This window comes from Ruditapes philippinarum, unplaced genomic scaffold, assembly GCF_026571515.1.
Source record: "Ruditapes philippinarum isolate M1 unplaced genomic scaffold, ASM2657151v2 ctg128_1_1_1_1, whole genome shotgun sequence".
Taxonomy (NCBI): domain Eukaryota; kingdom Metazoa; phylum Mollusca; class Bivalvia; order Venerida; family Veneridae; genus Ruditapes; species Ruditapes philippinarum.
The window spans coordinates 379,757-403,966 of NW_026861563.1; the positions used below are offsets into that span (position 1 = coordinate 379,757).

General features: G+C 33.4%; 2 protein-coding genes across 2 annotated transcripts; one reads left to right on the plus strand and one right to left on the minus strand.

The window, feature by feature from the left end:
- Window positions 1–909: 909 nt before the first annotated feature.
- LOC132716143 (uncharacterized) lies at window positions 910–12,103 on the minus strand. Its single transcript, XM_060699339.1, has 7 exons — window positions 11,935–12,103; window positions 8,945–9,713; window positions 8,745–8,795; window positions 7,172–7,403; window positions 5,235–5,359; window positions 3,172–3,349; window positions 910–2,385 (listed from the first exon to the last, which is right to left on the minus strand). Exons 1-7 carry the CDS (start codon window positions 12,086–12,088, stop codon window positions 2,161–2,163), a joined length of 1,734 nt encoding a protein of 577 aa, XP_060555322.1. The 5' UTR covers window positions 12,089–12,103; the 3' UTR covers window positions 910–2,160.
- An 18-nt stretch (window positions 12,104–12,121) lies between these two features.
- Window positions 12,122–16,755, plus strand: LOC132716142 (kelch-like protein 2). The gene is made up of 2 exons (XM_060699338.1): window positions 12,122–12,267; window positions 13,959–16,755. The coding sequence occupies exon 2, from the start codon at window positions 14,075–14,077 to the stop codon at window positions 16,151–16,153; it is 2,079 nt and encodes a 692-aa protein (XP_060555321.1). The 5' UTR covers window positions 12,122–12,267; window positions 13,959–14,074; the 3' UTR covers window positions 16,154–16,755.
- Window positions 16,756–24,210: the final 7,455 nt, after the last annotated feature.

Sequence of the window (24,210 nt, forward strand, 5' to 3'; positions counted from 1 at the left end):
CAAAATATATAGATGTGGCAAAGCTAGATTCTAAAATATGGTCGTTCTGGGTTTGTAGAGGCCATACACAAACTATCTCATCGCGACTAGTACAATTAGTTGGACTAGCCCTCTAAGAATACTGGCCAAAATAGTGCTGATTGTCAGAGTTTTGACCTTTCACAACAACTTGCAGATTACGTGAATGACCTGGTCGACCAACAGGTGACATCAGGATTCATACATTGTGTTTTGTGATTTTAGAGAGGGCTTGGACAAAATAAGAAGTATAGACATTAGCAGGCCCAATTATACATGTACATTGAAGAATACAATATCTAATGACGTTTCTAAATTATGTTTAATTACTTATGAAAGTTCTTTATACATCTGGGACTTAAAATATTTTAAATCCCTGTATACAAGCTGGACATTTCGGTATCCAGAGAAAGGAGTGGTCAAGGTCACCATCGATTTAATATTTTCCATTAAATGTACGTTGACCGGATTCCGCTTTGCTTTCTTAAATCCGTCAGTGATAACAATCCGCTATTCTGGCCACCTTTTTATGAGAAACTTTCCAAAGAGATGAAATCTTTACTGGTGCAGCTGGCTTTTTGGAGTAGACTTTGATGGCAACTGAGTTTGCACAGTTAAACATGAAGAAATATTTGACTGTTTAGGTAGTGCCTGTCACTCAACACTACAATGTACGTATGTTGTATCTTATTGATTTAACACTTGAGGATTTTACACTTCATAATTAGGTAACAAATTAAAATGTAGGTAACAATCTTTTTCACTTAGACTTATCAATTAGTACAATATAGGCTTTCTATACATCAATCCAGAATCTATTCTTAATCTTATTAATAATCAATTCAAAAAACAATTTTATTAATATATAACAGTGACATCACAAGGCTAAAACATTTTCTGTCACTTTTATTCACATTTTATCTTTAAACAGTGTATATAACAATAAATATCATACATATTCCTTGTATGCCTTTGTCATAACTGATTGCTTTACTTTTGCCTTGCCTCCCCACATGAAGTCATAAAATAAATGATTATCTTTAAAAATGCTGCACAAGGAGTTGGCAAACAATGTGTAAATAAAGGAAATAATACAGACTTAATATCAGTGACTATATCTATTGGTGTTAACATTTTTTCCCCAATGATCATTTTTTTACCTTTTGAAATTTTGCTTTAAAGTTTAAAACAATAATTTTGTCTAAATCTACAACTGTGTATCAGCCCATGTAAGTTTTCATCTTGTCTTAATTGATCTAGAACTGTATTTAAGGGAACATAACCAAATGACTTTGTTTTTATCAAAATTTACTTTTAGTCAAGAAATCTCTGAAAATATATTCAATAATTTTAGAGAATTATAATCAATTATCTAATGATTTTTAGAACCATCTAACAATGGTGATGTAACATCTACAAATTGTGTAATTTTATATTCTTCATCATCAATAAGTATACCTTTAACATCATTACATTGTTTTATTCTAATAGCCAATATTCCTGTGCATACAATGAAAATATATGGTAAATTGGCTTACAGCCTAAATGTTAAACTAATGAAAATTTATAACCATGATGTAAATTATATATATTTTATGTTTGTGGCCCACATGGAAGATTGGGCAACCAAATGTGTAGCCTCAGTAAATAAAGACTTTACTTACTTACTTACTTACTAAACTTTGAAAAATGTAGGTATAAAACCATTTAGTATAAACACAAGTTTCAGTATTGTATAAAAATAATGATATCCATAACACAAAAGTTGATTTTGATGACAGTTGAGGAGTAATACTTGTATTTCCTCACTAATATATTATGCATTCATGCTATGTTTCATTACAATCTAACTGACCAGTCATTTAGATGATGATAATTTTTATGATATTGGCCGGGAGATACATTTTTTTTACCTAAACAAGTGGCTAATGGATCAATGTTGCTTCCACATTAGAACAAATTTGGTAATGATGCAGTCATTATTGCTACACACCTTGTGTATTTTCTAGTTTGTGGTTTTAGAAAATATTACTTTTTAAGAAAATTTCCCTCAAAGGACTGTAAGAGGCCAATGATTGTCCTAATTCCCTGCAAGGTTTCATCAACAACGGCCAAGTGGTCTCCTCCACCTTAGTATTTTTTTCACTTCACTTTCTTTTTCTTCCAATCTTCTGTCACTTGTCTAAAAAACACCAGCTCTGATGAAGGCATATAGTTGCATGTTTTCTCTACACATAAGAACCATCTTGACTTCATATCCAAATATGTATTTGAATTTAGACTCCCTGTATTCCTATCCATTAATTTGAATGGTACATGCCAGCCTTTTTCTGTCTCACTTACTCTAAATATGCATGTATCTGGGTACTGAAAAAAGAAATTTAGAAGAATTGCACATCACATTTTTGGCTAAACTGTAGGAATATTTCCTAGACTTGTCTGATTAATCTATTTTTTCCTAGACTTGTCACATTTAAAACAACATACTGACAAAATAAAACAAGTTACAGATACATTAAAATTACATTGTACCAATCAAAGGGTAAATATGTCAGGTGAATGTAAAAATAAATTAACATTTTGCACCATGCCGCTTTTAAGGACAGTTTTCACTTTGACTCTATACATTGAAAAAATCAGTTTACCAACCATGTCTCTATTACTTATCAAAACATTAACCTGTAATACAACCATGCAAAGTAATGACCAGACATTACTATGTGTTTATTGCCCCCATTGTCAGAATCTTTCCTGTGGCATAAACAATTAAAATGTGGTCAATATCTATCTAAGTCTATTAGACGCTTGACTTAAGATATACCTTTCGTATTCAAGCATCAGTATGATTCAGATTAAACCTTTTCTTACAATTATTTTAAATATCTATGGTGTGAGAAACAATTAATTTTGTCGGCATAATTAGAAAGTAATCGACTGGTTAATAGTAAATGTATATGATTTTGTTTGTTTTGCAACACAAGTTGATCAGGCTTGTATGGTAAAATTCCCTACTGATACCAATCTACTAAATGGTTTTGTTGGAGGAGATGTTGTTTAAAGAAAGTGTGGATAACAATGGATGATGGACAACTTGCCACCACAAAAGTCTAACCTTGAGCATATTGTGATCAAGTAAGAAAAAATAGAACATACTACAAATTTTGTAGGAGGAATGAAAAAGACCCTTTGTTTATTTCTCCATGCTTCAAAGAATGGCCTCAGGTCTGGATCCATAATCGAAATATGATCCCCAAAGTCATCATTTGTCACTACATAACATTCTGGTCCCGACATGAAAGCTGCAAGCATTATGTAAATGTCATCACTTGACCTGTAAAAGTGAAAACAAGAGCTGTCAGAAGGACAGCGCGCTCGACTTTTTTAGTGCTTGCCTATAAAACAAAACTTTGACAGTTAAGGGCACACAAGACTTTAACTAGGAATTTCTAAGTACAAATCAAGAAACATTTTCACAGAGTTATCTTCTCTTGCTTACAGATAGGTCTCATGATGGCACATAAGAACTCCAACTTCCAAAGTAATATCTCAAATGGTTAAGTCAACAAGTGGACAAGAATGAAAATCTTAACTGAGTTTCTAAGTCAAAAAGGGCCATAATTCAAATAAAATCCTTAACAGAATTACCTTCTCCTGCCCATGTTTTGGGACCATGATGGTAAACAAGTATTCCAACTTTCAAATTAATATCTCAAACAGTTCAGTCAAAAAGTGGACTGGTACTAAAAACTTAACCAAGATTCTAAGTCGATAAAAGGCCTTAATTTTTTAAAACAAATCCTTGACAGAGTTACCTTCTCTTGCGTACAGATGGGGGTAATGATGTGAAATAGCATTAAAAGTTTCAAAGCAATATCTCAAAGGGTTAAGGCAATAAGTGGATTTTACCCATATTCAATGTATTTTCTAAGTCAAAAAAGGGGCATAATTCTGTCAAAACCTTGACAGAGTTATGTCCTCTTGTCTGTTGATGAAGGTCGTGATGGTAAACAAGTATGGTCAGTTTCAAAAGCAATACCTCCAATGGTTTTGAAATAAAGTGAGGTGGTACAAAAAACTTAACCAAGCTCAATACACTTTCTAAGTCAAAAAAGGGCCATAATTCTGTCAAAAACCTTGACAGAGTTATGTACTCTTGTCTGTAGATGGAGGTTATGATGGTGAACAAGTATGGTAAGTTTCAAAGCCATACTTGTAATACTTCTGAAATAAAGTGGGGTGGTACGAAAAACTTAACCAAGGTGTGACGCCAACGCTAACGCCGACGCCGACGCCGGGGCGAGTAGGATAGCTCCCCTTTTCATAGAAAAGTCGAGCTAAAAATTGCCTACTTTATTAATGATGGCTAAAACTGTACTTACATAGTATAATATGTTTTATTATCATCCTTAAGATGACAACTGCCAAGTAATTGTCACAAAAATTATTCCTGACTCAAATAGTATGTCTTTGACCCAATGACCTCAAAATCAGAGGGGTCATTTACTGGCCAAGGGTCATGTCCCTACTAAGTTTCACTATACTAGATTTATTCAAGTCAGACAAGGATTCTATACTAAATGTCACTGTGACCTTATCCTTTTGACATACTAAGCTCAAAATCACTTGCATGATGGGCAATGTCAGTATCAAGTTTTACAAAACTTGCCTTATTCCTTTTGGACAAGGCTTTAACATTTTGTGTCATTGTGACCTTGATATTTGACCCAATGTCAAATTCATTTTCTGGTCATGACCAACTTCCCTACAAAGTATGACAGCACATTTAAAAGTAATCAAGTTATTGAGCGGACATTGATGTGTCAAACAGACAGACGGAAAGACAAGTGCATTACAACATACAACAGAAATTACCTTTGGGCGTATCAAAATGGATGCCACAATTATTTACCTTTACAGGATAATTTCCCCCTAATAACCTAAGCCATGAAAGGTGAATGGCAAGTCATATTTTAAGATCTTTAACTACATGGCCATGAAGGTCCCATACATATGTAAAATTGATTCGGTGTGTACTAAATTTATATAGAAACAGAGTTTGTTTGTGTTTTTATGTATCTTTTTTTCACAGAAGGCAAAAAAAATTTCCTATATTTAAATATAATTTTGCAGTTATTTTATTATGATTTGCTACAACAAAATCCACTTCTTGCTCCTATACATTATGTGACTTGTTAATAAAATCAAATGCAACTTACTTGTGACCATCACTAACTCTGAAAATAGGTCCTGTGTATGATCTCATTTCTCGTGGAAAGCCTTTTGTTATCACCAAAACACGTTTCCCTTCTTTGTGTAACATTTTCAGTTTTTGTTTTGGAAACTGAAACAAAAATATCAGCAATACATGACATTGTACTGATGCACGATCCTTAACTCCAAAACTTAGTAACATTGCAATATTATTAATTAATTATAAAATTGAAATATTAATTTTTGTCAAAAAACCTTGATTCTACATCCTTCAACCCTGAAAAGTGACCTTACTCAATTTAAAAAAGAAGAAAAAGAATAAGAAACAAGAAGGCTTATTTGTCACAAATTACACCAATTTTTAATGCTCACTTTCACAATAGTGAACATATACCTTGAAATCCCACAATTCATGAGAACTAAATGACAAATAGCTTCAATACTCACATTGTCAACTTCTTATATGACATTGGACCTTAACAATGTGACCTTAAACTTGGTTAAAGGGAAATTAATTTGGCCTAAAACACCATGTAACCCTGACCTTGGACATTCAATCATTTCTGGCTGGTGACCTTGACATTGCATATATTGACCTAGATTATGATGGCAAAACTATCAGTCTTCAACATTTTCAAATTTTAGCTCCACTTTTAGCTTCTCTCATTGGCATTGCTTAAACTTTTCATTAAGGTCCATTTTCTGAGGAATTGTTACTTATAAAATAGAGGTCTGCAAGGCAATGCAGCATGTCAAATATCTAAGCTCTGAGCAAAGAAAATGAAAATGTGTTTTCTTAAATACATTTAGGCAAAATAAATGACCCCATTGCTGTCAAACTTGTGAAAAGCATGATTGTAATCTCTTGAGCAGCGATTAAGTGACTTCCAGGTTGAGGCCAATGTTGGCATGCTTTATGTGTGCTGTATACCATTATCTAAGCTCATGGCTTTTTTGGTTTCTAAAAACATTAGTGTTTACATTACTTGTGTAGAATGTCTATGGCTATGTAAGGGTCATTCCTAAAGTTCAACTATACTGTTATGCTCTGTTGTAGAATTTGTTGATAGAAAAATCTTAATGTGGAGATCAATGCATAACAAACAACATGCAATCACAAAAGCTCACCTCTGAATACTTTGTACTCAGATGGCATTCATTCTCTGAAGTTTGAAGGCTGTGTGTAAATCAGTTCACAAAAGCTACCTTAGTGTAACAAATGACCAGATATGCATATATTACATGTATTATGAAAAGGTAAGCGAGTTGCGAGTGATACACATATGGGTTTTTTTTGCAAGTTTCAAATTCCCACAATATTCATGTGCACTGAATATCCTGTAAAATATATTTGCTAAATTTTACTTCAATTTCATACTGGGAATTCTCATGTTTCTGTAACTTGACTTCCTATCTAAAATTTGGTAGCAAGTTTAATTGTATATATTATACACCGTAATACCTATATATCTATGCTACTTGATATTCCAGTTTATTTACCATTAAATGTATTTGAAAATACATCAAATAAAATCTTTAGTGACACAGTAAGTGAACATGTATATTTGTTTGTTGAACTGATTGTCCAATAAAGTAATTCACACAGCTTCACAATAACATATGAACAATAAGCTGAGATGAGAAATAAGTGTGAAATACCGAATACTTACCTGTTAACAATACAAAAATATAGGAAATTTGAAAACAAAGTTTCACCTGTAAAAAGAAGAACGATAAATCTTGGACTAATAGAGTGGTGTCACTTTGCTAGCAGAAAAAACGCGAAATAAATAAAAACGCAATATAAATAAGCATCTACAACAAAATTGCTCATAACAGATTGGCTAAAATTAAATTACTGCCAAAAATGCGAAATTTGCTGTACACGAAAATAACCTGATGTATGGTAATATACCAGTCCCTTACAAAGTCATGCACTTACTTTATTTCTATTGTCAAAATGTGTTAAATTTAATCCATCTACTATGTAGTCAAAAGGTCCTTCCTTTTTCATAAATTCCGAGAACATTTTCAGCTCTTTTAGGGTTGCCTTCTTAAAAATGTTGTCACCAATCAATGCCTTTCTCATAGTTTCCACAAACATTTTCTTCATGACTGACTCATCTACAGACTCAAGCCCAGGAATTACCTCTTCACAACTTCTGCATATCTGGCTAGACAAAAGAAAACAATGCGGAACTCTGATTTCAACAGCTATTAACTTAAGCATTTTTATTAAATACTGACATAATAATAAGAACAAGAGGACCATAAAGGCCCTGGATCACTCACCTGAGATACAAAAAAAAGATCACAATTCTTTGATGGAAATCAGTAATTAGGTCACATTGCGTTTTCCTTTTTGAACCAAGATGCATATTTTGTATAAATACTTGTAGATGTTTACTAGGAAATACTATATGTCAAATATTAAAACCGTGGGCATTGTTATTTCATGCAGAACAAGAGCTGTCCATAAGACAGCATGCTCAACTATTATACGTACTTGCATAAAATGATGATCACTAACAAGTATTCAAAGCTTAAAAGCAATGCCTCAAAGAGTATAGGAAATAAATGGGGTCTGAAATTCTAAGTTGTAAAACAAAATGCATGACTGAGTTATGTCCTCTTGCCTGGTAGTGGGAATGATGGTCAAAAACAAATATACATGTACAAAGTTTTAAATGCAAAATGCCAAATGGTGTAGGAAATAAGTGGGGTGGTACAATGCTAGGTTGAGTTGGAAAGCTCTCTCCATTTTGTCAAAATTAGATTGTTTTCATATAACTCGAGTGGAGGACCACAAACCGATGGTATGTGCCAATTATTTATGCTCTGTTCAAAGGTCTTTAAGACCTTTTTTTATTGTACTAAAGTTCATGTAGATTAAGTGATCCTCAGAGTAGGCAATTTTTTACCAAAGGGGCATTACTTATAAAACTTTTGTAGAGGTGCATTAGGCATTGTTACATGCCAAAAATCTTGGCTTTGGACTATGAAGTAAATCTTGGCTTTGGACTATGAAGTTCTGGAGAAGAAAACTGAAAAAGTGACCCCATGTGCAATAATTTTGATCCCAAGGGCATGTATACATTTTGTAGAGGACCTGCATAAGGTGATGCTACATGCTAGATATCTAATTTCTGGGGACTGCAGTTTCGGCTAAGTTTTTTCAAGACATTTACACATTATAAGACTGTAAGTCTAGGCAAACTATGTGAACCCAAGTGGCTAGGCCATTTTTGACCAAAGGAGCAAGACTTGTCAAATTTTTGATAGAATACAGATGTATATGCTTAAAGAATTGTGGATAATGACAAACAACGGGCACACTGCCATCACAAATGCTCACTTTTGTGCTCTGGTGAGCTAAAAAGAGATGAGTAACAAATACAACAGTCAAACCAAACTAGTTGCCTTTCTGATTAATTAAATGTACCTTCTTTAATTCATACATTTGTTATTGTTAAAATCTAATGACAATGATAATAGAAACAATCTAGAATATTTACCTTTGTGGATCAACTTTTGTCAGCAGTGCACTTTTACAATAAGGCCACTCACTGTAAAAAAAGAGATATTAAGATTCACAAGTGGCCACATGTCACTAAATGAAAAAGAAGTTTAAAGTTTCAAAAGGGCCCAAGAGCCAACTAGCTTGCATAAATAAGTTAAAATGTCAAATACTAAAATCTAAAGTAATTAACTGTACCTTTCGCAGTAAATCTTTAATTTGTGTACTTTATATTCATCCAAAGGTAATCCTCCTAGTTTCAACAGCTCAAAAAACAGATCTGTAGGAATCACACCTTCTTCCCAAAATACAAAAAAGGAGTTTGTGATATCTCGATAATTATATTTGTGATCCTCCTGTATTACTTTTGTCCATACTTCATAAAATGTTAAGAAATCCTGTTCCTTTAAAGACAGTTTGAGAAGTGGATGGCAAGTACAAAACTTTGGTGACCTGTCAGCTACAATCCAAGTTTTAGCATCATATTTTTGGGCACAGTTTTGAAAGAATTGAGTCAGAGTGGACAAATCAGGTTCTTTTTTAGACTTTATATATGTAAAAAATGAAAGGCTTAAATCAGGTTTGTCCTTCAAGGTCTTCATCAAAACAAAGTCAAGGTAATTCTCAACCTGAGGATTTTCTTTTATTATGTTTTTTGTAAGATTTTCCCATTCAAAATTGGTCATTTCAAAGTAATGTGTATCTTTCAATTTCTTTTCAAAGTTGATGAATGTTTTACTATTAATCCTCTTATTTTCTTGTTGTTTATGGTCAATATTGAGACCTCTGCATACTGTTTGCTGAAATATCTTCGGAGGGAAAAGTAAACTCTTTACTTGGTGATTTAAAACACTCTGACCACTGTGTAAATTTATGTTCCATGCTCTCCAACATATAGGAATGTTTCTTGCACACCTTATGAGGAAATTATTCATCATCTTGATACTGGCAAGTACCGTTGGAAAACCTGCAAAAGATAAAATAAGAGGGTTATCATGATTGAACCAGATTGCTCACTTCAGGTTCATTACTAGAACATGTCATACTTCTTTAATAAAGAAGTAAGTACATAGTTAGGTTACATTGGGTGTGCCATCTTTTACCCAAGTTCACATTGGGTGTGTCATTTTCTACCCTAACTGTATGATTTATAAAACATCTGTAGTGGACTAGAGGTCCTCTAGGAAATGCTATATTTCTAAGTTTTAGACATTCAATAAATAATGAGTTTTTTTTTTCAAATATAAAATTTGAGCATAACATATCCTCAAAAGTTCTCAATATGATCTTTAAAAGTTTGTTACGAGACTAAAATTAAAGAGCAGGGCAACTTTCATTCTGCGTTCAAAATTTTTCATACATTACATAGATGTACAACTAGACTTGGTACTGATCATTCCAGTAAAGTTTGAAAGAGATAATGCACCAGTAGTTTCTGAGGAGTAGCCCGGACAAGTTTGTGACAGATGGACAGACAGACAACAGAGAAATGATCCCTATATGTCACCTCTACAGACACTACTCCGTAGAGGCGACACAAAAAGGTTTTAAATAATATCCATTCTCTGAATTTGGTTTTTTAAACAAACATAACTTATTGCAAAAAGAAGGTACAGTGGCACTGAAGTGAAACATGTTATTTATCTCATATACACCAGTTACTAAGTCGTGTGCACAATATAATTATGTTGTGTGCACAAGTATATGTCATGCTCACGAGATACTATGTCATACAAACGAGATAATTAAGTAATGCACACAACATAATTAGTCAATTAGATTAAACTTTACATATATGAACAAATGTTGTTCAGTAAGGTACAGCTGATAATTGAAAGTCGAAATATGGTAGTACAAATTATTTTACACTGTAATACACAAAATTGTGACAATTTACATAAGGTAATTCTCTCATGCTCACGACATACATGTAGTTTCTCGTGCGCACAACTTAATTATGTCATGTGCATGACTTAGTAACTTGTGCACATAACATACTATCTTATGTGCACAACTTAATTATCTTAAGTGCATGACAAAGTATTTGTGCGCACTAGATTAATAAAAACACACACATGTCTCCTCTTTGCCGCCGTAAGGAGAAGATTAAATAAGTGATTTGAAATTTTATTCAAGTTTTTCATGGATAGATAAAAGATAAAGAAGAGCAGGTGACCTGTATTTTTTAAAATTCAATTCATAACACAAATGACCAATTAAGTAATTATTATATAATTTGATTATAATGTCACCGTTAAGAACTGTTCACTATTTAGGGGAAAAGATGTGTAAGTTGCCGGTTAGTTCAGAAGGTAGAGCCGCCATACGATTTTCCGAGGGTCCACGAGTTCGAGTACCAGGCAGGCTGCACATTTTTCTCACCCTGTGACATTTGGCGCCCAACATGGGGCGGTCACTAGATATAGCTCAGAGTTTAATTCACATTACTCTGACTAACTAATAAGAGGACGTATTTCAATATAGCAGCGGACTAATATTGTCACGGTTCAGAACTGTTCACCATTTAGGGCAGAAGATGTGTAACTGTAAGCGGCCGGATAGCTCTGTCGGTAGAGCCGAGGTATGGTATTCAGAGGGTCCCGGGTTCGAGTCCCGTTCAGGCTGCACATTTTTCTCACACTGTGAGTTATTATAACTTTTTAGCAACAAATTGTAATACATTAAACTTTCCAGATGCATTTTTTCCCTGTACAAACAGTCTATCACCATGATTCACGATTTTAACATACCCACTGTTCCCCCTCTACAAACATCATCCAAACATCATAAGTTTTTACAAAAATCAATTAGATCTGGGACAGAAGATAACTGTCCCAGATTAATTATATGAAGAAAAAATATTAGCCTAAGAAAAGTAATTTCTAATATAGATCAACCGGGGCAGATTAACACAGAAAAATATGCAAAAGATAAATAAGATATATAAAAAAACTGAAAATAGTAAACAGTATACTAACGTATTCTGTGCTATTTTGAGTTGAGTGAAAAGAACCACATTCATGATTGGAGTGTCAACAAACCTTAGTGGGGCGAATCGTTTTTAGAGCGAATCTTGAAGGTCAGGACACTTGTTCAATTCATTAAAAAAATTATATATTTCATGAGGCATAATTATTAAAAACAGGTCTTTGGGTGAGTTTGGGTTTGCTGCAGGCCTACATGCTTACAACGTGTTCTAGTCCCGCCTACTGAATTTTGCCACGCCTTTTTTATTGCCGTTATCCATAATAAATTAATAACCTGTCCGTTCACTTTGCAGGAAACCAGATGGAGGCGATACATTCGGAGCACCTTGCTTATTATCGCCTGTGCAAAACGCATTTTCTCGGTCCTTTCAATTGTGCTGACGGAAAATGCCGAGTAATTTACTTCCGGGTTGAAATATCTTATTAACATAATTGTAAACAAAATGAAGTAAGTTTGGTCACCACATTTTAAGATGGAGAGATTTGACATGCACTGCCTCTAGATAGTTTTGCACATCATTCATAGACTTACGAGTAAGTTGCTAACACGTCCTTTTTAAATTAACAACATGTGTTTATTTTTATAGAGTGCCTTACTCGATTCGGACCCTTACCAATTCGACCCTTTTGAAAAAAATGACCAACGACATTGTGCCAATTTTGACTGTCTCACTGACAGGGTGTGAGAAAAATACCTGACAGGGACACAAATGTGTGGTTCTACTGACTGAGTTATCCGGCGGGCCACTAACACATCTCCTCTTTAATTGGGCTCTAAATAGTGAACAGTTGTGAACGGTAGTCAGACTATTCTCTCCCTTACCAGTTCCTTCCCTGACGTTTCCTCCCTGACGGTTCTCTCCCTATTTTGGGGGAGAACTGTCTGCATATTTGCAAATAAGCAGACAGTTCCTCCCCATCTTTATTAATACATTATTATTGAAGTATTTAGATGTTTAATAAATGGATAAGTTTATTAATAAATTATGATATTAATTGATATAAATTAGAGAGAAAAATATTTTATTGGAGTATTTAGATGTTTAATACATTGGCATGTTTATGATTAATTGATATAGATTAGATAAAAAAATATTTTTAGCATATTAGTATATTATTCTGATTATTTTATTAGATCTAACATATACTTTTTAATGTGTTTAATTTACTTGATTAGGATAATCATTGGATATTTATTATTGAGTCAGGTTTTTTGTTTGTTTTTTTAATAAATAAGAAAAAAAAATTATAAGAAAAAAATGATTTATAAATTTTAATTGCTAAATTTCATACTTTTGTATAATGAAGAAAGGAGTACAATACACATGTGCGTTAAGTTTGCTGTCAGAGATAATTAAGGTGTTTATTAATTTGTTATTCAAGAATCAAGGTGTAATCTAATGATTAAAATAATTGTGAAAAGGTGTTTATAAACAAATATTTTTATTACTTATTTGGTAATATATATTGTTTCATGTTAATGACTACATGTTCTTTAATCAATTTTGTATAAAGTAAATGTGAAATGTGATTGCATACATGTACCAGTTGTTGCTTATTTATTTTCTATAACATACTTGTTACCTCCTTATTTGCTATTTAACAAATGAATAGATATCACTAGACCTTCACATAATTACAGGTGTATGTATATCAATCACTGTCCAATAATCTTAACCTCTCATAATGAAGGTGTTAATAGGATTTAAATATCTGAAAAAGGTGTTAAATTTACAAACACTTTTCAGAATCAAATAAACATAAAATGCATTTTACTTAATATAAAATACATTCTTTTAATAATCTTCAAGAAATATTATTAGATTAAGTCAAAACTAAAGTGATAACTAACAAATGAAAATTGGGGGAGAACTGTCTGCATATTTCAAATTTGGGAGAGAACTGTCAGGGGAGGAAACGGTTTGGGAGAGAACTGTCAGGGAGAGGAACTGGTAAGGGAGAGAATAGTCTGTCATTCTTGTGAACCGTGACATACCAGCTATATTGACAGTCTTCCTTGAATTTCTCAGGGTTACAGAACAATGTAAATTAAACTCTGAGCTATATTCAGTCTAAATGGTGACAGACAGAAAGAAAGAAATTAATTTCTGCAAGATATCAATTCATTTTGGATATCAATACTTAGTATTAGTGTTATTATGTTATTTTGAAATCAACAATCAGAGGCTATTAGTTACTAATATTATATTTATTTTAATTTTCAGACTTACCGAAAGAAAAGATCAAAAGAGTGATATAGAAAGTTAGCCAAAAATAAGAGGCTATATCAGGCACACAGAATTTGGAAGACAAAAATGAATTTACTTGAGTCTACTCTACAATGTCTCAATACGTGAAGGCAGAAAAAAAGTTGTTTAATAAAAATGTGCAAGATTACATAATAAAACCTTTGATTAAACAGAGAGAAACTGGAGAACTTTGTGATGTTGAAATAAATTTAAACGGTCGTCTGTTTTATGCTCATCGTGCAATACTTTCATTATGGAGCCCTTATTTTCTATCAATGTTCACATGCGACATGAAAGAAAAGCTGACAAATGTGTTAGATTTATCAGAATCCCTAATGATTGAGAATGATAATGTATTTGATCAGATATTAAACTATATGTACACTGGAGTAATTCAGTTGACCATCTCAAATGTAGAAGATATAGTGCGTGTTTCAGATTTTCTTTTGATGGATGATGTCAAAGAATACTGCAGTCAGTTTTATCTTGAACTTGGAAATCTTGACTTAACCAATTGTTTGCGAATAAAGTACCTCACAGAAAATCACAATCTACCATTAGTGGCAAGTGCTTGCCAGTCAATGATTGAATCTCGTTTCCATGACCACTTGATTCACCAAGATGAGATCATTGAGTTACCAAGTTTGTGTCTGTTTAAACTGTTAGAAGATCCAAATGTTGTAAAACACACTAAATATAATCAGTTAAAAAAGTTGGTACAAAGGTGGATTGCAGCTGATACTGATTCACGACAGAAATATCAAACTGACCTGAGCAGATGTATCAAATTGTGGGTTTGTGAGCATATTTGTGATGTTCCTTCTGGAATACATTCCAGCTGCTCAGCAAGTGTTATATTACAATCTTCTTCCATGAATACCAGGTGCAATAATGACTTCATGTCCGCTAGTTTTGCCTGCATTGAAAATCAGGAAACACTGTCAACCAGACCAAAAACTTGCAGAGTCCCAGAAAAATTCCCTGTATTATATGCAGTAATTTGCAACCAAGGTATGAAATTCTTAAAATTCATGGTGTACAATATAACACATCAAAAGTGGCTACATTTTCCTCTGGCTAGTGAGAAGATAGTACAAATACTTCCTGCACGGCAGACCATTGGTAACATGATCTCGCATAAAAATAATCTGTACATGTACCTTTGCTCATCATTCCCATACCCAACAGATATGATGAAAATCAACATCCTGGTTGTAGATGTTGTTAAATTTCATGCCTCTTTGTATAGCTTTCGAACAGTTGACTTTTACAACCCATGTTATCGCACCACATTGACAAACTGCCGAACAGTCCCGCCAGCAATGGTATATTGTAATCAGAATATATATATTATTGGAAATAAAGAGGGCACTGGACACTTGTTTCTTTGCAACTTGCATACACAGCAATACAAGTGTTATCAGATTCCGGGCACACGTTTCATAAGTCTAGCTAGAGCTACTGTTAAAGATGATAGGTTCATTTTTCTCTGGTTTAGATTTCGAACAGGACCCTCAGAAGAGTTTTGCATTAAGAAATCTGTAGGTTTTGCCATGTTTGATGTCAAGTCCAAGATATTTAACACTTTGGACATTGCTCCACCAGATATTTCTTACGATGACTTTTGCACCCCATACACTCTTTGCTGCAGGGACAATACTGTCTTGATATATTATCCAGGAAAACCAACTCTCGTGTTAGATGAAATCAGATGCAAGTGGATAACATCCCTTCGTAGACTACCATCACCAGTCCACATGACCAAACTCAACTCTGAATCTATAGAAGTGGATTTTTCAAGATTTCAGCTCCAAACTGCAACAGAAAATAGTATTTTCATTCTTAATAATGATGCCCCATACACCACCTCTATGTATGAGGTGACCGAGTCATTGCCACAAGCCGTGTGTCACACTCCACCACCTATTGACAACATCTCCATGGTTACCAGTGGTAACATGGCAACCAATGTACTCAATGACCTCCAACTGTTTGACAGATATGATGATATGTATGCAAGTACCCTGCATGTGGCTTTGAGAGTGTCTGACCCGGAAACAGAGGATAGTGGAGGAACCTCAAACTCTGAACGGGACTCGGACAATGATTATGAATATGATGAGGATATTTATGACTATGACTACGACTTAGAGGCGGAGTTTGCATTTTAAGAGCTTGCTTTACAATTTGTCCCTACTTCAGTCATTATTGACATGATGAATTCTTAGAGAGTTGATGTAAATTTAGCATAGATAAATTGCAGGTATATTTATGTGCTTGAGATTTAAGATGAGACAGAGAGTAGGTTTTGATGTAAAAGTAGACTAGACTACCATTCTAAATGGTTATCAATGTAAAGTGTATAATGTATAAAGTAATTTATTTTTATAGATTATTTCTGAAATAGTAAAATGGCATTTAAAACAATATGGTACATTAAAAAAATAGGGAGCACTAGTTTTCTTCTTACACAGGTGTTTTTATCAAGTCAGTCTCACGTTTTGGTTAAGTTTTTTGTACCATTAAATGTTTTTACAGAACCTGGCCAGTGTTGTGGCAGTGTTTTTGATTTATATGAAAAATTTATTTCTAAATGTATGATACATTGTGCATCTTGAAAATGTTTTTACTAAAGAACTACCTCCATCATCAGTTTATGAAAAGTTTACAAGGGCATGGCACCCTTAATTAGTTTGTAAAGCTAATATACTAGATTGTAAGTTTATGAGTTTTTTTTTTCAGTGTAACTTGAGGGTTCCAAGAAGTAAATCAATTTTTTATGCCACCGCAGCATCTGCGATGCGGTGGCATATAGCGATTCACCTGTGTGTGTGTGTGTTTGTTTGTTTGTTTGTGTGTGTGTGTGTTATATAGATTATATAGTGAACTTAAAAAATCTTCTTGTGAAAAACCACTAGTCCAATTTCAACCAAACTTGGCAGGATTGATCCTTGGGTGAAGGGCTTCCAAAGTTGTTCAAAGAATTTCATTCCATGCATAAATCTGGTTGCCATGGCAACCAAAAGGAATTATAAGAATAAATTAAAAAAATCTTCTTGTAAAGACCCAAAAGGCCTAGAGCTTAAATATTTTGCATAAGGCATTGTCTGGTAGACCTCTACCAAGATTGTTCAAATTATAGCCCTGGGGTCAAAATCGGCCCCACCCCGGGGGTCATTGATTTTCGCTATATGTACATATAGTAAAAAATTAAAATACCTTCTTGTAAAGACCCAAAAGGCCTAGAGCCTTGATATTTTGCATAAGGCATTGTCTGGTAGACCCTTACCAAGATTGTTCAAATTATAGCCCTGGGGTCAAAATCAGCCCCGCCGCGGGGGTCATTGATTTTCACTATATGTACATATAGTAAAAACTTAAAATATGTTCTTGTAAAGACCCAAAAGACCTAGAGCTTAGATATTTTGCATAAGGCATTGTCTGGTAGACCTCTACCCAGATTGTTCAAATTATAGCCCTGGGATCAAAATCGGCCCCGCCTCGGGGGTCATTGGTTTTCCTTATATGTATATAGTAAAAACTTTAAAACAATTTCTTCCAGCAATTGACAAATGCTAGAGGTTAGATATTTGGCATAAAACATTGTGAAGTGAACTTCTAGCAAGATTGTTCAATTATAGCCCTGGGGTCAAAATTGCCCCCGCCCCGGGGGTCATTGATTTTCAATTTATACATATAGTAAATAAAAAAAAAATCTTATTGTCTGAAGGTACAAGGCTTAGAGCTTTAATATTTGTTAAATGATATCATCTATAGGTACTCTACAAAAGTTGTTCAAATTTTGCCTCTAGTGTCAAAATTAGCCCCGCCCCAGGGGCCATAGGTTTTCCTTATATGTATATAGTAAAAACATAAAAAAATCATCTCTAAATTTACAAAGGCTAGAGTGAAGATATTTTGCATGAAACATTATGTAGTGAACCTCTAGCAGGATTGTACAAATTATAGCCCTGGGGTCAAAATTGGCCCCATCCCCAGGGGTCATTGATTTTCACTATGTACATATAGTAAAAAATTTAAAAAATCTTCTTGTCTTAAGGTACAAGGCTTAGAGCTTTGATATTTGGTATCTAATATTATCTATTGGTCCTCTACTAAAGATGTTTTAATTATGCCCCTAATGTTAAAATTGCACTGCCCCAGAGGCGATAGTTTTCCTTATATGTATAAAGTAAAAACTTGAAAAATCCTCTTCTCTGAATTGACAAAGGCTAGAGGTTAAATATATGGCATGAGACTTTGCGAAGTGAACCTTTACCAAGATTGTTCAAATTATAGCCCTGGGGTCAAAATTGGTTCCGCCCCGGGGGTCATTAATTTTCATTATGTACATATAGTAAAAAAATAAAAAATATTTTTGTCTAAAGGTACAAGGCATAGAGCTTTGATGTTTGCTATATTATATATATCATCTATAGGTCCTCTACCAAAGTTGTTCAAATTTTTCCCCTGGTGTTAAAATTGGCCCTGCCCGGGGGCAGTGATTCTCATTATGTACACATAGTAAAAACAGAAAATAAAACAAATGTTTTCTGAATGGGAGAAAGCTACAGCTTAGATATTTGACTTGAAATGTTGTTAGGTGGACCTGTATCAAGATTGTTTTGAATTAAACCCTTGGGTCCAAAATTTTGCCTTGCCCAAGGGGACAGTGACCTACTTTCTTGTCCTTTGATGTACAGCAATGAAATTTTGACCATGTGCACAGTTTTAGTTGTAAAATTGAATTTTGATATCAGGTGACCTAGATTTTGATGATGTGACCTACTTTCTTGTCCTTTGATGTACAGCTATGACATTTGAACCATGTGCTCAGTTTAAGATGTTAAGTGAACTTTGATATCAGCTGACCTAGATTTTGACAAAGTGTCTTACTGTGTTGTCCTTTGATGTAGTCATGAAATTTAGGCTGTGTGAAATATGACCTTCACCAACAAATTCACTAGACTCGAGTGCATTGATATATTCCTACTCTGATCTTTTATTGAGTTAACAACAGATTTAACCACTAATCTGATAAGAATTAGATAGGTCAGGGATCTATGCATTATGACAATCTACAAAATTGTATAAAAACAAAAAAAATCTGTTCCTACATATACTATTTAGTGTTGTATTAATGCGGTGGCATAGCATTTTTCTCAAATGCAATCTAGTTTTATATAGGAAAAATTGGATTATTACTCTTACATGGTTCGAAAAGTATCATAATTCATATAACACTTAATTGAAGATTTTCATTATCCCTCATGTACAGACTCAATCAAACCAAGTCTGCAATTCTCTCGTAATTTTGTTGTGATTAATGATGCTTTCAAGGGATCACTTTGTTTCCAGATTTTTGTCATTTTAGGTAATACAGTACAAAGTCATGTACTCTACACTTTTGTAGCAACCCCAACTGATAAGTTACACTCAGTAGAATCAGCTTAAAGAAATAGATATTGTGTTCAGAGTTTTTGTTAAAGTTGATTGTTAAACAATCAGTTTTTAGAATGACATTTATAAAACTTATATAAAATAAATTACTGATAATTTATCTTTAAAATGACATAAAATTCATTACATATGCATAATGATAATATTATGTCTTTTATCTCTATATCAAAAACAATCAAGACCAATTAGAGCAATGATTTGTGTATTATTCGCAATAACTACTGAGATTAACTGATAAGAGTTATTACTGAGATTAACTGATAAGAGTTATTGCCCCCCTTTTTGTTTTTACATTTGTTTAGATAGTGTATATCATTAGTTTTCCAGTATTTATATTAAAGTACACTAACTTTGTGTGTATAAAGTGATCACTTCAATCAAGGTCAAGGTTATTAGTTGTGAAAGTAGATTTTTTAACACTTTTGCTCAAGCAGCCCTTATTTATTGACTGATATGATTATGGTAGTCTAAATTTGGGTGGAGTTAAGGGTCAAGGACACTAGTGTTTTTTTTTACACTTTGCTTTTACTGCCTTTATTTAACGATTTTCATTGAAATATAATGACAAATGTGCAGGTTTCAGGAAGCATCCACCACTTTAAGGACTATTTCTTGATTTATAATGGGCATTATATTTGTGTGTGAATCAGACTTAAATATTATTTTTTATACTCAGTTACATAGCATTTTAAAATAACAGAAGTAGTTTTCCCTTTCATGGGTACATTGTGCAATACAATTTGAGATAAGTTCAAACCTACTTGCAAATGTATGTTTAAAACGGTTTTTATGTGTAGCAATATTTAGGAGCTGATTTTAATTAGATTGTTGTTAACCCATGTTTACGTTTTTAGCTCACCTGTCACAAAGTGACAGGGTGAGCTTTTGTGATCACTTTTCGTCCGGCGTCCGGCCATCGTCCGTAAACTTTTACTTTAAATGACATCTCCTCATAAACCACTAAGCCAATTTCATCCAAACTTCACAGGAATGTTCCTTTGGTGGTCACCTTTGAAAATTGTTCAAAGAATTTAATTCTATGTAGAAATCTGGTTGCCATGGCAACCAAAAGAAAAAACTTTAAATATCTTCTTCTAAAAAACCCGAAGAGCTAGAGCTTAGATATTTGGCATGAAACATCTTCTAGTGAGTGTCTACCAAGTTTGTTCAAATTAAAGCTCTGGGGTCAAAATTGGCCCCGCCCCAGGGGGTCATTGATTTTCTCTATATGCATATAGTAAAAACTTAAAAAATCTTCTTTTAAAGAACCCAAAGAGCTAGAGGTAAGATATTTAGCATGAAACATCTTCTAATGGGTGTCTACCAAGTTTGTTCAAATAAAAGCCCTGGGGTCAAAATTGGCCCCGCCCCAGGGGGTCATTGATTTTCCCTATATGCATATAGTAAAAACTTGAAAAATCTTCTTTTAAAGAACCCAAAGAGCTAGAGCTAAGATATTTAGCATGAAACATGTTCTAATGGATGTCTACCAAGTTTGTGCAAATAAGAGCCCTGGGGTCAAAATTGGCCCCGCACCGGGGGTCATTGATTTTCCTTATATGTGTATAGCAAAAACTTAAAAAATCTTTTTTGAAAAAACTCAAATAGCTAGAGTTTAGATATTAAGCACGAAGCATCTTCTAGTAAGTGTCTACCAAGTTTGTTCAAATAAAAGCCCTAGGGTCAAAATTGGCCCTGCCCCGGGGGACATTGATTTTCCTTATACACAATGTATGTGTATAGCAAAAACTTAAAAATCTTCTTTGAAAAAACCCGAATAGCTAGAGTTTTGATATTAAGCATGAAACATTTTCTAGTAAGTGTCTACAAAGATTGTTCAAATAAAAGCCCTTGGGTCAAAACTGGCCCGCCCCAGGTGTGTCATTGTTTTTAACTATATGTGTAAAGAAAAAAGTTGACCAGCTAGACCTTAGATGTTTAGCATGAAACATCTTCTAATGAGTGTCTACCAAGTTTGTTCAAATAAAAGCCCTGGGGTTTAAACTGGCCCTGCTCCGGGGCCTATATACAGGTGAGCGACTTCAGGGCCATCATGGCCCTCTTGTTTACATTTAGTGATCAGTCTTTGCCACACAGCGTAGAACCAGGTGAGCCTACACATCCACGGGGTCTAACCAGACTGTACGTCTCACAATTTTGCATTTAGATACTGAAATCTCTATTTTGAATAGGCTGTCCCAAATTCAATGCTGGACAAATCTGTTACACAAATCAGTAGGTGAAGGGTTAACAGGTCTCGATATTCTTATTATTGATTGAAAGAGTTTTCCTTTTCCATTTACTTGCTGGAACTGAAAGTAATATGCCCTTTTGCCATCAATATAGAGCCAGGCCAACCTGCAGTTATATGAAGTCTGATCAGGCACTATACTATTGGTAGCTTTATATTTTGATAATGGAATGCCTTAATGTTGAAAATTCAAAGAAGGTTAGATCCATTTTATATATTCAGCAGGTTAAGGGGTAATAAACTATGGATATCATGAGAAGGAAAAAAAATCACCACATGTTCTGTTTACAAATGGTTTCAATTCAGTCCTGAATATAAACCTTAATTAGAAAGATTATTAATGTAGAATAATTATCTGGTATGATTTAAGAAAATATACAGTATTAAATTTGTTCATTAAATTGTAGAATTTGTTAAATTATTTGATATTTATTATAAAACCTGTTTGTAAATGTATTGAATGTTTAAATGTATAGTGCTACCAATGTGCAATAATTTAACTGTAGTAAACTAGTCCATTTTTGTCCAAAGCACCTTTTTACAGCTTTAAATGTTGTCGAAGATTATTAGATTGTTATTATTATAACACCTTGAAGTGTAACTGGTTAAGGACCACCAAAACTGGACAACCATCAAACCCAGAAGCCCCAAAAAATGCTTGATTCAGATGTTTTCTTTGTTCAGTGGTTCTTGATAAAGCAGTCGCTTTTTATCGCAGTTGCTTTTCATCAACAATAAATGCATGTTTTTGTAGTACATTGTACATGGTACTGTACTGTGGACAATTTAAGTAATTTTGATACCCACTGCACAGTCCTCAAATACAAGTGTCATCAAATCAAAAGTAAACAAAGAAGCTCTCTAATTGGAAGAAGAACTTAGCTGTACTGTGTCAAAATTTCAGGAATATAGCTTTAAAATTTTGAAATCTGTATGGAAAAATGTTCAAAAAGTGTCCTGTTGATGGTCCCTGACCAGTATGCTAGCTTGCTAGTCATAATCAGAATTGATTGTTAAGCAGCATAATGTAGATGTAGTTATTAAAATATTTTAAAATGTTGTTGTATTAAGCATAAAAAGACTGCCATATAAATCTGGTGGGTGATGTACATGTGTTTGTCACAGAAATGTGTGTTCTATGTTGATTGTGATTATATTGCATAATTCCATTCTTACAATAATGTATTGGATATGACATGCCAGAGTACACATTTTCAGTGTAATACAATGTACATGTATATTGAATTTGACTATTACTTATTATCATTTTGAGTTTTCAAGGACAAGAAAAATAATTGTTAACCTTGCATAATTATGTTAAGCAAATAATATATCTTGTCAAGTAATTTTTTGTAATTTAATGTTTGAAACATTACAATCAGTTATTAGAATAAAACACACCTTATTCAGTGTATTGACATCTTTTTGCAATGACAAATATATTCATTTTTTCTGGATTGCCCAATATGTGATTGATATTTCCAGTTAATAATCAGCACTTTTTATTTTGGGGTGGCAGGAGGTGGGCTTTTGTGTTAAAATGGAATTTATTTTATTGACTTTGTAAGTTTTATAACCTATACACCTGATCTGATATCAAAGACATGTTAACAAGCAAAAGGATGAAAATAAAGATTTCTTCAAGACTTTTGGTAGACATTGTAGACAAGATCCATTGGCATCATATTTTGGGAAAGTCGGACAAATTTAGGAATTAATTAAGAGAACTGATATCAAAGGACACTATTTAAAGAATTCTAGCTGTCAACACAAGTACATTTGTAGTATACTGTTGAATGTTATATAAAATTATCTCTTGACTTTTTCACTGCCATAAAAATTTATAAAATTACAATGTATTACATTATATGTAAGAAAATTGACAAGAAGATAAAAAGAACTTTATTCCAACCATAAATCAAAAATATGATATAAAATCCAAAATCAAATAAACCACATTATATTCCAATGGTGTGTGAGTGGGACTGAAGACAGGGAAAAGGATATAGAGAATACATGGTTGATGTCGGGATGGACAAGGTTTATTCGGTGAGCGAGAAAGTGTATCTTGGCGAGCTTTAGTGAGCCAAGATGCACTTTTGCAGCAAACCGGATAAACCTTCTCATGTCCCAAAATCAATCATGTATTTGATTTGCTTTTGTCTAATTTTATAATGTTTTTAGATTATTTAAATGGTTTCATTCATAAAAAAGCGTCTATATGTAGTTTTGTTTTGCTGCTAAACATGTGACGTCATCATATGACGTAATGACTGGAGATAGAAAAGTTTATCTGACAAGGCTTTATCCTGTTAATAATAAAGACAGTAGCAGGACAAAATATTTTCACTTTGAATAATCATGTTTGTTAAACTATTGCTTTCTTAGTATATTTTTAGAATGTTCAGGCAATATACATTTTATTTGTACTTGTTAATCTCATTTTGATAAACTTTATATAGATATACATAGAAAATATATTAATGCTTCTTTTGTGTGTAAAAAGACAATTTAATG

What these genes read in the sequence shown, in the direction of transcription:
- LOC132716142 (XM_060699338.1), top strand. Translation starts at nt 14,075, where the DNA reads ATGTCTCAATACGTGAAGGCAGAAAAAAAGTTGTTTAATAAAAATGTG.
- LOC132716143 (XM_060699339.1), bottom strand. Translation starts at nt 12,088, where the DNA reads ATGCGTTTTGCACAGGCGATAATAAGCAAGGTGCTCCGAATGTATCGC. An exon ending in AGGCGGGACTAGAACACGTT is followed by an intron (nt 9,714 to 11,934) that starts GTAAGCATGTAG and finishes TATCTTTTGCAG; the next exon opens with GTTTTCCAACGGTACTTGCC. An exon ending in ACAAAAGTTGATCCACAAAG is followed by an intron (nt 7,404 to 8,744) that starts GTAAATATTCTA and finishes TCTTTTGTCTAG; the next exon opens with CCAGATATGCAGAAGTTGTG.